The 14,575-nt window shown below is 45.6% G+C and overlaps 1 protein-coding gene across 1 annotated transcript; it reads right to left on the bottom strand.

Annotated features, from left to right (window-relative positions):
- Positions 1-13,121: 13,121 nt before the first annotated feature.
- On the bottom strand, positions 13,122-13,979 carry LOC145592066 (uncharacterized). The gene has a single exon (XM_081648529.1). It carries the CDS (start codon positions 13,977-13,979, stop codon positions 13,122-13,124), a length of 858 nt encoding a protein of 285 aa, XP_081504655.1.
- Positions 13,980-14,575: the final 596 nt, after the last annotated feature.

Consider the following 14,575-nt stretch of genomic DNA (forward strand, 5'->3'; position numbering starts at 1 on the left):
TATTGCATTGCCTCTTTGAATTATTTTGGGTCTTTACCCTTAATAATAGCTGCAAGAAACTTCTGATATTTGACAGAAAAATTGTCACAATTTATGTAATGTGCTAAAGGATAAGGAGTACCTGAGGAGTGATTGGAAGAGGAGGAGAACGAACTATTAGAAAAAACTGTATGCATCACAAAGCCACGATGCAAAACATTGGGAAATTTGTGATCCTCTCGCATTCCGAGATCAGGTGTTTTCTCTCATGTGAGAGAATGTAGGGTAGGTGTAAAAAATGAGTGAATGTGTCCCAAAAATGGGGGATATCACCCTATTTATAGGGTCATTAGAAAAGGTGCCCTCTCTTAGGTCATTCTGACCTAGATTTTGTGGGCTGCGCCGCTTTGCAGCGTTCTAGGGAATTGGGCCTTGAAGGCCGCAATTCTACCGGGTATCTCAGGCTGACACGTGTCTGCTGATAATTGGCCCAAGTGGACTAGTCCAGGCTTGACACGTGGCCCTCTCTGATTGGTCCACATGTCTAGGGTATTTTTACCCAAAACATTTGCCCCTCACAGGTATCACGTGGCAGGCCACGTGGTGCCTGTGACACGCGGCATTACGGAAGTGGTGAACAGTAAAAAGAGCGTTCACCTTCTGGAGTGTGACGGGGATGCCCCCATTTTACTCCTCTATAAATAAGGTTTTACCCTCCTCTCTTTCCTCTCACTTTACTCATTTTTACCTTTTAGAGAGAGAAAGAGTGAATTTTAGAGAGAGAGGCTATACCCCCGCCTGTAGCGAGTATCGAAGCTTCCGTCTGCGTTTTTGAGGAACATATCCGATCACCGTCTGTAGCTGTTTTCAGATTTTCCAGAGTTAAGATAAAGGTAATCGCCTCTACTCTCTTCCAGCTTTTATACTTTTCCCCTTTGTGTACTTAGACTTCCAAAATAAAAATGGACTCTCCATCGACACACACGGCATCGCTTATGTCTTTTAGCCGGTCTTCTGGTACGGCTAAATCTAGAACCGGGGGTGCCTTTTCTAGACATTTGGACCTGCTTTGCTCATCCCCTAATCCCTCCGTCTCTATGTCTATGCAGGACACCATTGCCAAAGTCAAACAGACGGCTATCAAGCCTAGGAAGTGGCGCGCTCGGGAAGTGCCCGCTAATGAAATTATTCCGGATGAGGAATATGAGGGTTCGGAGGAGCAGGCGGAATCTACTCCAGGTGGCACCCCTTTAACCCCTAGTGACTCAATCTTGGGGGAGTCAGGTCACGAGGATGCTGCCTCTTCCTAAGGCTCTGATGAAGAGGAGTTAAGCGGAGAAAAAGCCTCTAAACGATCCGGATCAAAAGCATCGGGCTCTAATCAAGGATAGATTGGGGATGACTACCAGCAGCCGGTTAGGGGGCCAGTCCTGCCAAATCTCTTAGAGACTAGGATGCTTCCTAGAGATCTTGCTACCATGAGGGATAGCTTCCGAGCATTTGCGGATGCTCATCAGATTGGGGAAGGCTGGAGAATAGAAGTTCTGCCTGCTGAGGCAACGATTGCCTGGGAGGACAACATTGAAAACTCCGACAACTGCTTCGGCTGTTATGAAGCCGTGATTAGAGCCGGCCTTCGTTTTCACCTCCACAGGGGTATTAAGAAAATTTTGAAGGGGTATGATTTAGGAGTCTGGCAACTTACCCCAAATTCATGGATTAATATACTTAGTTACATTACCGCCTGCGAATTTCAAGATATAGAGCCAAGTTTTGCGGCTTTTGCTCATATGCACTACATGAGCCGGGCACCAGGCGAGTATGGGGCATGGTACACACTAACCACCCATCCGCAGTATTTGATGTCTTTAGACAAACCGTCCAAGTGGACCGGCTGGAAGGAGAAGTTTTACATGATCTCCTCGCCCAAATTAGGACACAACCGGTTCCTACGCTGGTACAATAAGGATTCGGCTTTACTTGGGAAGAAATGCGCCCTCCCCCGCATTCCGTCTAGGGCTTACGAACAAATAATTGAGCCCGGGTTCTTTGAGACTACGACTGAGCCCCTTGAGGATGGGACCCAATAATTGTTCCAAAGAACTGGATACCCCATCCAAATTTTTTGAAGGATGAGGCCTTTCTTTCCGCATGTGGTCTTAGCGCCATGTTCCCACATGGTAGATTCACTATACATCCGGCAAACTGCCGTCTCTATTGGTGCACTAACTGTTTTATTAGTTTATTTAACCAACTGTTTTCTTGCTTTTTTGCAGAGGAAGCGTTGAACATGGTGGACCCAAACATGACGCCTGCTAAGCTTGTTGCCTTGCTGAAAAAGGAGCAACTGCTGGAGAAGAGGGATGCCTTGGAGGCCAAGGATTCTAAGAAGGGTGGGGTAAGACCGCCTGCCATGCTTTCTAGCTTTTTTGCCCTAATTTAATAATTTACCGGCTATACCCCTTTCTCTTAATTTGACGATTCGCCGGCTATAACCCTGGCTTTTCATTTGCAGAGTAGGAACAAACCCGTTCCCCGCTCCATTTCCAAGATGTTCAAACGGCCATGGAATGAGCTGAATAAAACCCCGCCTAAGACGGCAAAGAAGAATCCCTCTCAATCCACCTCTTAAGCCAACCCAGATCGACCCACAACCGGGGGCAAGGGCCCGGCTGTGATGAAAGCTCTGAGCGAGCTGCTGGGAAACAGCCGGAAGCCTCTACGGCATCGAAGAGTGGCGAGCCACTCGATGTTGCAGTCAGCGTTGCAACAACTAAAGGGGGAGAGTCCTTCCAGCCCCAAACCCAAGGTAAGACACGAAACGAATTCCCTTGGCCGCTTGACTTCATACGAGTCAAGACTCGTGTCAGTCCACCTGGAGATTCGATGAGCAGCTGACATGAGTTGGGTACCATCTATGCTGCTTTCTCACCAAGTACTTCTTTTGGTGCAGATGCTCCTTCAGGGCCGCCTGACGTCTAGGCGTTCGCCAAGAGGATGGAAGGTCTCTGACCAGGTTAGAGAAGAATTCAGTGCCTGATGTGCAGGCGGTGGATTTCGACAGAATTCAGGGTCTGCTGGCTGAGGTAACTTGGCATTCAATTATTACTTCATTCTTTCTCTCAATATTTTCAAGTGTTTAGCTAACCGTTTGACCCCCCCCCCTTCAGGCAATGTTGAGGGTAGACAGGCTGAGGGTCCCCTTCAGGCGGAAGAAAGACGAGGTAAATGATGCTAAATAGAGGGCCACCCAAGCTCTCAACTCTGCTGAATATAGTAAAATAATGTGTGATATAGAAATTAAAGCAGTAGAGTTGAAACAGGAGGAGCTGATTAAAAACTTGACGTCTGCTAATGACGTCGCCAACAACCGGGTGTCCAAGCTTGAGCTGGAGTTGAAAAATACATAATCTGATCTCAAGGCATTGGAGGGGGCTGATCAGGAAAATTCCAAGCTAAGGGAGGATGTCAGGCGGCTGGGGGTTGAGCTTGTTTAACTGAGGAGCAAGCACCAACAGGAGATTGCTAAGAAGCAAAGCCAACTGGTTGCAGAGAATGAACGGGACACTGAAGCCCGTTTGAGGATTGCCTGGAGACTTCTTTACCCAACCATCGAGTTTGAGGTGTTCAAGCTGAGATATGATTACGCCACTGAGGTGTATGACGCTCAAGTTCTGAATAAGGAGGCTCCGCCTCCATTTAAGGCATGGGCCTTAGAGCAAGGCTTTGAGGTTTCAGATGATAAGGAACAGACAGCTGCGGATCAGGTTGATCAAGTCCAGGCTGATCAAGTCCCAGCTGAGCAGAACGAAGCAAACCTCTCAGCCGGCGAGGACTAGCCGGAGCAAACTCAGCAGCCCTAGTTCACTTTTCCTGTATATTCTGCGGTAGTATGCCAACTTATTTTCTCCGGCCTGTGAGCCGAGTATGTTAGTTTTTACCGACTAAGGAGTCAGGTGATAATTTTAATCTTTTTCTTTCGGATGTATATCCGGTTAACAATATTACCCGGCCTTGATCGGCTTTGAATGAAATTTGCCGACTGAGTCGGTTTGCTGAATTTGTTTCAATTTTTGCACTTAAATTTTGCCATTTTTCCTACCTTTTTTATAGCATGCGGCAGTCAGTATACCGACTACTCTTGCCCCTGGCGGCTGTGTGATTGGTTTCAGTACTTCTGTGATTGATTCACTTGGGAACTTTTGATACTTTGAAGAGTATGAGATGTTCCTAAGTCAATCAATCACAGTAGTGATTGCCCCAAACCAAGTACACAGCCGTCCACACAACCAATAAGTAGCTGTTTACCCAGCCGGAGAATTAGCTGTATTATAGCCCTTCTCCTCCATCTAGGATATTCGCAATCCGGTTAAACTGTCTTTTGATAAGGCAGGAGGAAAATTGACGCCTGGCACTTGATGAGGCAGGAGATAAATGGTCCGCCTAACAAATGGCCCCCAGACAGCTTAGGTACCTGCAGTCCATTGCACTTTGTCTGTTTGCCCCATTGGGTGGACTTGTACAATTTCGTTGAATAGTCTAAATCAGAAATTCAGTCATTAACCGGCTGATGTCATTAGACATCCGGTTTCGAGCTTAATCATTCTTTAAACTATTTTGGTCAGACGGCTATAAGTTGACCAATTAGGTCGTTCAATCTTTGTCGTCTGCATGAATACGTAGAGCACTTGGTTACCCGGATGAGAGATACTCTCTGCGACGATTCGACCCGGATGGGCGTCGCTGAACGCCTTACTCATGTTAGAGCAGAAGAATTTATAAATGAAATAACATCCGTCCATTGGCCTCATAGTTTGAACATTAATTTAGCCACTAAGTTTTTTACTTAGTTTAATTCATTCAATTGACCATCTGTGTCTTGCAAAGGCGATATTTGATCATTACGCATGTATATATATACGAGGTAATTAACAGGATTAAAAACAAAAAGCAACTTTTTTCATTGATAGGCTTTTCATTTACAAAAATTTACAAATCTCAAAAGTAGTACTTTTTCAAGTTGTCTACATTCCAAGTTCTGGGCAGCCGCCTGCCGTCTGGAGTTTCCAGGCGGTAGGTGCCGTTTCTCACTTCCTCATAGATCCAGTTAGCTTTCCATGCTCATTGGCCTTACCGGTTGCCTCCATCTTTCGTAATACAAAGTCCCCAACTTTCAAGGGCCATTTGTGCACTCTTTTGTTGTAGGCACGGGTCATTCTCAAACGGTAAATCTCATGATGCAAGGCGGGCATTGCCCCTGCGCTCCGGGAGTGAGTCCAATGCTAGCCGTATGGCCTCCCAGTTTGCTTCTTCATCGTATAGCATAACTCGTAAAGTCGGCTCATAGTGCTTGATGGGAAAGACGACTTCAGCACCGTAAACCATGAGAAATGGGGTTTCACCGGTTCCCCCTATTTTTCAGTTGTCCGGATGGCCCATAGGACATGAATTAACTCTTCAGCCCATAAACTACCGTCTGTTTCTATTTTCTTTTTGATGCCGTCTGAGATGAGTTTGTTGAAGGCTTCAAATTGACTGTTTGCTTGGGGTCGGCCGACTGATGCAAAACAATGTGAGATCCCTTGATCTCCCAACCAAGTCTTAAGCTGAGGCGTCTCAAACTGAGGGCCATTATCAAATACCATAGACATAGGTACCCCGTATTGGGTGATGATTTTCTTCCAAATGAAAGAGATGACATCCTTTGTCTTGATATTTTTACCGCTTCTACCTCAACCCACTTGGTGAAATAATCCACAGCCACCAGAATATAGCGCTTTCCGCCTGGCGCGGGCGTATAAGGACCTAGAATGTCCATGCCCCATTTAGCAAACATGACCGGGCTGTGGATTGCTGTCAGGTCAGTTGCCGGCTAATGGATGAGCTTGCCAAATGTTTAGCACTTATCACATTTTCTGACCATCTCCATGGCGTCTGCCTCAAGAGTGGGCCAGAAGTAACCTTGCCGCCTGGTCCTGACAGCCAGGGATCTGCCGGCTATGTGAGAGGCGCAATATCCCCAGTGCAACTCTTCGAGTACTTCTTTCCCCTTTTCTGGGGTAACACACTTCAACAAAGGTTTAGGAAACCCGCCTTGAAGAGCTCTCCATCTTTCATCTCGAAGTTTGCAGCACGCTTCTTTTAATACGGCCGCCTCCTGGGGTGAATCAGGAAGCGTACCGTCTGTAAGGTATGCCCGGATGCCATCCATCCAGGTAGAGCTTCGGTTAAGCACTCCAATGGGTTCTTCGTCAGATATTCTCCGTTTTTCCATAACTTCCCAGAAGACTAACCGAGGTGTATCACAGGAGGCGGAGGATGCAAATTTTGACAGAGCATCCACCTGGTTGTTTTCAAACCTGGGCACTTGTCTTAGATGAAATTCTTCAAGTGTCCCGGCCTCAGCTTTGACCGCCTACAAGTATTTGATCATTGCCGGATGGGTAGCTTCATAATCACCATAGTATTGGCTAACGACCAGCTGAGAATCTGAGTAGGCGTCAATTTTTGTTGCCCCTACTGCCTTGCACATGCGGATACCGGCTAACAGGGCTTCATATTCCGCCTCATTGTTTGAGGCCTGGAACTTGAACCATAGTGCATATTCATATTTATCTCCTTCCGGAGATTGACAGATTATGCCTGCACCACAGCCGTTCATAGTAGAGCTCCCGTCTACATACACGTTCCAAACCTGATCAAGGTTGTCCGGAGCAACTAGCCTTGTCATTTCGACAATGAAGTCGGCAAACGCTTGACCCTTCACTACCTTTCTTGGTTCGTAAGTGATTTCAAGGCTTTGCATTTCAATAGCCCATTTGAGCATTCTGCCGGATGACTCCAAGGTTGTCATTCGCCGCTTGAGAGGTTGATCTGTATAGATCACCGCCGGATGTGCCAAGAAGTAAGGCTTTAACTTCTTAACAGCCATGTAGAGAGCAAGGCCAAATTTTTCAACCATGGGGTACCGGAGTTCAGCATTTCCGAGAACATGGCTAATGAAATAGACTAGGAGCTGAATGTCATCTCTCTCAACAAGGAGAACAACACTGAGGGCATGATCTAAGACGGCTAGGTACATGTAAAGCATCTCCTTTGGAAAAGGGCTAACAAGTCTTGGTAAGGAGTGTAGATGTTCTTTCAACTTCTGAAAGGCCGCCCCAGCATCATCTCCCCATTCAAATCTAGTCTTCTTCCTGATTGCTTGGAAGAAGTAAAGGCATTTGTCGCCTGACCGGCTGAGGAATCTCCTAAGCGCAGCTAGGCAACCGATAAGCCTCTGAGCTTCCTTGACAGTACGGGGTGACTTCATGTCAATCACCGCCTGTATCTTCTCGGGGTTAGCCTCTATCCCCCTTTGATCAATCAGGAATCCGAGAAACTTCCCACACTCAACACCAAAAACACACTTTTTGGGGTTTAACATGACCTTATGCCGCCTAAGTGTGGTGAAGGTTTCTCGGAGATCAGCAAGGTGATCCGTCTGTAGCTTGGATTTGACTATCATGTCATCAATGTACGCCTCTACATTCCTCCCAATCTGATTAATGAAGACTGTATTAATCATCCGTTGGAAAGTAGCCGGCGCATTCTTCATGCCAAACGGCATCACTGTATAACAGAATAACCCCTGATCAATGACGAAGGTCGTCTTCTCTTGATCTTTTTTCCACAGGGGTATCTGGTAGAAGCCGGAGTAGGCATCCATAAAACTCATCAAGGCATGCCCGGCTGTAGAGTTGACCAAACTGTCGATCTTTGGAAGCGGGTAACTATCCTTTGGACATGTCTTGTTCAAGTTAGTGTAGTCTACACACATGCGCTAAGTACCATTCGGCTTCTTTATAAGCACCACGTTTACAACCCAATCAAGGAAGTTACATAACCGAATGAACCCGGCGTCTAACAGTTTTTTGACCTCGGCAGCTGCCGCCTGACTTATTTCCTCGCCATGATTTCTTTTCTTTTGCCGGATGGGCTTCTTTTTTGGATCCACAGCGAGTTTGTGGACAGCAAGATCCAGGCTGATGCCTGGCATCTCTTCCACTTCAAAGGCAAAGATGTCTTTGAATTCTTTTAGCATGAGGTGCAAGTTTGCACCCGACCTTTCGAATGCAGTCGTCCCCACCTTAATAGTTCACTCTAGACGGCTGTTGTCCAGAGGAATATCAATGTGCTCACCAGCCGCCTGGGGACGAAGCTCATTTGACCGTTCCCAGGTCAGTGATTGTTATTTCTTCTCCTTCTTCACCTCCACCAGCTGATCAATTTTTCTTTTCTTTGTGGCTGCTGGAGGGGGTGAATCAGGGTCCTTGACATCGTCAAGGTCTATTGGCTCCTTCGGCTGACCGGCTGCAGCAGCCGTTGGTTTGACGTCTAAGAGATAACACTCCCTTTCCATCTTCTTATCCCTGTTGAGGGAGCTAACAGAACCATCATCCTTTTCATACTTGAGCAGCATGAGAGCTGGGATGATGACGGCCTTGCACTCGTTCAGAGTGGGTCGGCCAAGAATGATGTTGTATGCAGTCAGCTCTTTAACCACCAAGAACTGGACGATCATATGTCACCCTTTTCCCTTCTGCCCCAGTCGGATGGATAGATCAATTTGTCCGACTGGGTGCACGACCCCTCCACCAAGCCAACTAGTGGATGGGAGACGTCGCGCAGGTTTTCCAGCTTATAGCTCAGCTTGGAAAGACACTTGTAGATGATGAGATTAGAAGACCTACCCGTGTCTATAAGGATCCGACCAACCAGCTGGTTGGTAACCTTACACTCAATGACGACTGGGTCGTCATGCGGCCGGCGGACTTTGCCCCGGTCGTTCTCAGTAATGAAGACCTCTGGGAATGTACCATTGGTGGAAGCCTGTCCATCATCAACCGAGTGGATCATCTTCTTCATAGGATCCTTGGTGTCCCGAATGGTCGGGCCACCGCTTGTGAACCCACCTGCTATTGTGTAGACCGGATCCTTGTCGGTGTCCAAGCTACTAGTAGGCTGGACAGTCTTAGAAGACTGCCCCGGATTCGTCTTGGAAGCCGCTTGTCAAACAGACATAGGAATTTAGCAAGCATTTGTCACCTAAACGGTCCAACGTTCGCTTGAGGCTATAGCAGTCGTTAGTGTCATGGCCCACTTCCTCATGGAAGTGACAGCATTTATTCTTGTTTCACGACTGAACGGAACTCTTCGTCAGATTCAGCTTCTCAATGGTCAGCCGGTCCTTTATCTCCATGAAGATGGAGTGGCAGTCTTTATTGAATTCGTACCGAGAGACATACGGTTTGAATTCTTTCTTTTTCTTTTTGGACGGCTGATCAGGCTCATCAACTGCCCAAACTTCTTTTCTCTTTTTCTCTCTTCAGCTTTCTAAGACAGCTGAGCAGACTGACTCTCTTTTTGCTTGTCAGACTTCTTGGAGTCCGACTGATGGCTGGACGAGCAGAGGTCGGTGGCTTGAATAAAGCTTTCCGCCTCTATCAACGCCTCTTGAAGGGTGAAAACCCTCTTTCGGACAAGGTCGAACTTAAAGGTCGACCCATCCTTCAGACATTTGAAAAAGTCTGTATAAGCTACCTCGTCAAACAACCCCTGAATCTGGATTCATACCAGATTGAACCATCTGACATAGGAGCGAAGACCTTCTCTCTCTCCCTACCGTATGGTGCTCAAGTCAAGACTTGTTTTATTGGCAGGGATGTTCATTGAGAAGTTGGATGCAAACAGGAAGGCAAGCTTTCTGAAGCTGTCAATGCACCCAGCTGGCAGGTTGTCGAACCATTGTTAGGCCATGCCCTTCAAGGTAGCTGGGAAACAACGACACCACATAGCATCCTCCAACCCCTCATGTGCATAAGGTTGGAGTAGGCCATGAGGTGGTCCTCTGGGTTGGAGTTACCATCATAGGCACCTACCAACACATTTTTTACCTTGGCCGGTTGTGCCGCCTCGGTTATTTCCTTGGTGAACGCAGAAGTTTGTTCACCAAGTTTGAGCAGACGGAGCTGCCGGTCCAAAGGTTGGACATTGTATGCCGCCTGCACCCCAAAGATGGCTGGCTGGATGAAATAAAGAGAATACGGGCCGTATACCACAGGGCATACGTATGAGGCCTTCCCAATCATCTGAGGGCCAGAGTGGACGGACTTGTCGTCTGTCTGGCTCTCATGCAAGGATTAAATATTCCTCATAGATGTATTCTTGAAACTGTCTGGAAAGCTCAAGGTAGAGGCTGACTCAAACAGCTGCTGATTTCGATTTCGCTCAATGACAGGTCGAGCATCGGTAAAAGTCTTCTTGCTACCATCCGACTGAACAACATGAATGACCTTCCTTGTTCCCGTCTGGGGCAAAAGGATCTTTGTCCAGTCAATGGCAGGCGTAGTCTTCTCCTTGGGATGGAGAGTAGGCTGCCTGTCCCTAACTGACTTCTTTCTTGTAGTTCGAGAAGATTTTTTGACTGACTGACTCTTGCTAGAGCCAGCTGTCTTCTTTTCGATCAGGTCCTTGATCTCACCCTTGAAACTTGTCATGAATTTCATGAGCTCGTCTCTAGTGACTGGAGCCTGACCACTTGTCGTTTGGGTTTCCCCTTTCGGCTGCCCAGGGGGCCTGCTTGTACCCGCCTGGCTGTCACCTCGTTCCAGGTTATCTCTAGGACGGATGAGCCTAGAAATGAGTGACCCATCTTTGGCCACATATGTTTCGACCTGAGGATCATCATCCTCATTGTCTGTAAAGACCTCCGGCTGATGATCCTTGGGGTCAGGAGGTGGTACAGACTCTTGAACCATCTTTGAGGTACTCTCCCCACAAACGGCGCCAAATGTTTTGGGTGTTTTTGTCCCTCGGAGAGTTACGGCTCGAAAACTGGTCCGACTACGCCTGTACCTGCAAAACAACGGAGACTCCGGTTGGTTGGAGCTCTGCCTCCGACGATCAAGTTAGAACTCGTAGGAGAATGAAAAAGATGCGGAAAGTAAAGTGGGATCCTCTCGCATTCCAAGATCAGGTGTTTTCTCTAATGTAAGAGAATGTAGGGTAGGTGTAAAAAATGAGTGAATGTGTCCCAAAAATGAGGGATATCTCCCTATTCATAGGGTCATTGGGAAAGGTACCCTCTCTTAGGTCATTCTGACCTAGATTTGGTGGGTTGCGCCATTTTGCAGCGTTATAGGAAATTGGACCTTGAAGGACACGTGTCTGCTGATAATTGGCCCAAGTGGACCAGTCTAGGCTTAACACGTGGCCCTCTCTGATTGGTCCACATGTCTAGGGTATTTTTACCCAAAACAGAATCCACGACCCATAGATGTCCCATTAGGTCCATCTGGCGTCGGCCCACCAATAGGCTGATCAAGATGCTCAATATTTGGCAAGTTGGGCTGATTTGACGACCCATTTGGCACTGGATTTCCAGCAGATACGTTAGTGGGCTACTGCTGTGAAGGCCCAACGGACGCTGGATGGGTTTGATGTGTCATTAGGGCGTTGGGCTAACGGATTGGGCCTGTTGCACACTCTCAACACTACCTGATCCATTTTCTTCTTCAAAAAATAATTCAGCAAAGTCCTCATGAATTGTTTGATCATCAAACTCATTATTAGAAATATTCACCTCCTCTGGTGACGCAAAAGGGAAAACCTCTTCAATGAATTTCACGTCCCTTGAGACAAAAAATTCCTTTGTTTCCAAGTCATACAACCACCACCCCTTTTAACCAAACGAGTATCCCAAAAAAACACATTTGCGATTGCGACTAGCAAACTTGTCTCCTTTAGTTTTCTGATTGTGAGCAAAGCATAGACATCTAAAAGTTCGAAGAGCATCAAATGAGGGGTGTTTATCGAAGAGAATTTCAAAAGGTGTTTTATTTTCCAAAAGAGGAGTTGGAGTACGATTGATCAAATGAGCAGCGGTTGGAACACATTCCCCCCAAAAATAAATAGATAATTTTTCTTGAAACCGCAATGCCCCACTAACATTCAAGATGTGTTTATGTTTTCTCTCAACATGCCCATTTTAGGGGTTCCCACACAAGATGTTTGGAACCAAATTCCAGTAGCTCTAAAATAATCAAGCAAGCAATTAAACTTAGTGCCATTATCACTTGGACTATTTTAATTGTTTGGGAAAATTGTTTATCAACCATAGCAACAAAAGCCCTAAACATTTGAAAAACTTCTAATTTATCAACTAATAAATTAACCCAAACTGCTCTTGAAAAATCATCAACAATTATAAAAAAAAAAACCGATCTCCACACGAAGAAACATGTCGATATGGACCCCACAAATCACAATGAATTTTCTCAAATATTCGAGATCCTTTGTTATCACTTAAAGGAAATTTGTCTCTCGGATGTTTAGCATGCATACACACTTGAAAACCGACATTTAATTGATCTTTACTACCACTAACATGAGGAATCAAATTAACTACCTTTTTCGAAGGATGCCTGAGCCGACGATGCCACAACTCCAACTTTGATGTAGCTTCAACGGTTGACACAAATTTTGGTTTGCTAAAATAGTACAGTCCGTATCTCCTAATTCTCGTTCCAATCAACTCCTTCGCGGTCTTCTATAGCACAAACATATGAATCAAATTGGACAATAGTTTGAAAATCATCATTAAGTTAAGAAACAGAAAGAAGGTTGCAATTTAAGTTAAGGACATAAAGAACTCCGATGAGAGTAATTTTATCCGTCAAATAAACTGATCCCACCAAATTAGCTATTACTTTTGCTCCATTAGGCAACCCGACAGGGCAATCAATTTTTTGAGTGTCAAATAACCAAGAGTTATCTCCTGTAACATGGTGAGTATCCCATGTATCATTTATCCAAGAAGAGGCATCGAACTTACCGATCAATCTATTTTCACAAATTTTAGCATTACCAACAACTCCAGTGACTGCTTTTCACTACTCAGGCGTAAGTAAATGTCCCAAAGCCAAAATAGAGGAATCGGACATCAAAGAAGATGAACTATTGCCTGAAGCAGCGTTCGCCCGAGCTTGACCACGGCCTTGTCCTTGTGTAGGAGGTTTCTTGTTGTTAGGTCTGCCAACGAGCTCGAAACACCGGCTCTCTGAATGACATTTCTTTTGGCAATGTCAGCACACCGTATTTGCCTAGCACTCTGAAGCTTCATGCCCTGTTTTGTGACATTTATTGGACACGACTTTGCTAGAACCTAGACCCCGACCACGATCATGAACTGTACGGTCAAAGCCTGCACGAACCGCGAAACCAACCGTGTTAGACGGCTTGGACTCAACCTCCTGTTTGGAAGTGTGAACACACTCTTCTTGGGATACCAACTTATACGCCCTATCAAGACTGGGAAGGGGGTCTTGTGATAAAATATGTGTGCGTAAAGACGAATAAAATTCATAATACAATCCCATGAGGAAATCGTGTAATCGAGCTTGGGCTTGACGTTCTTCATGCAATCGACCAGCATTACACGAAGTACAGCAATTGTAGGAAATCAAGGGCTCATGGCGATCTAATTCCTTCCACAGAGTGTGTAGCATGCCATAATAAACAGAGACCGACATTGTCTTGGTCTGCTCACACTTTACGATTGAAGAACACAATTGTTGAATGTGTGGACCATTAGTTTGAGTAAACCGTTGCTTGAGGTGATCCCAAAAGGGTTTTGCTTCCCTAAATTTAAACAAAGACGACTTTAAATCGGGATCAATAGTGTTTGTAATCCATGAAATAAGCATGGAGTTGATTGCCGTCCAATCAGACTTTGTGCAAGGGGGTGATGGTTCGTTAATGGAGCCATCCAAGAAATCAAATTTTCTCCGAGATTCTAACGCCGTTTGAATATCGACCGCCCAAGAATCATAATTGTCTGTCGTTAAGCGAGTAGGGGTGATGAAATCCCCCGGTCTATCCTGCGGTCCTAGGTAATATGGTGAATTAGGCTCGATTTTATTTGGTGGTGGTGGTGGCGGTGTTTCGTCACCGCCAGCCATGGGTAATTAGTGTTTAAGGAAAATTTTGGCCTGATACCATGTGAAATTGGTAGAACTTGACTTGATTCTCATTGGCACAAAGCAAAGCAATTATATAGTACAAGGCAAAACGTTTCCTTAGCCGTATCAAACTAGCAATTGAAACATGATAACTATGTAAAATAATATCCTAGCAGAATATCACCTAGAGCAAATATATTCTCCAAATCTAAATATTCCCTAATTATATCGTAATAGATTAAAAACAATCCATTGATCCCAATCCAAAGTTTTGAAAGCATGATAATCAAAATCTTTAGGAATTGTCATTCTTTGTAAAATAAATATCCATAAGATAGAATAAGAAAAGCAATCTCTAAAAAGACGAAGATGAGTTTCACTGTATAAACCACAAGTACAACTATAGGCTTCTTTCGAAGGGCGCCTACATTGAGCATGTGGTGAATATGTTGGGCACTCTTAGGAAGCGGGATTTGACATATACGATTATGGACAAATAAAGTAGGGAGCCGCCAACAAGCTTTTAAAAGAACTTGTAAACCGTTCACGGATCATTTAAGGCAACCACGATAAAGGGACAACGATAGGCAACAACG

The sequence above is a fragment of the Chenopodium album genome, chromosome 18 (genome assembly GCF_948465745.1).
Source record: "Chenopodium album chromosome 18, dcCheAlbu1.1, whole genome shotgun sequence".
In the NCBI taxonomy this organism is placed as follows: domain Eukaryota; kingdom Viridiplantae; phylum Streptophyta; class Magnoliopsida; order Caryophyllales; family Amaranthaceae; genus Chenopodium; species Chenopodium album.

Excerpts from the sequence above, each read along its gene's own strand:
- LOC145592066 (XM_081648529.1), bottom strand. The coding sequence starts at position 13,979 with ATGGCTGGCGGTGACGAAACACCGCCACCACCACCACCAAATAAAATC.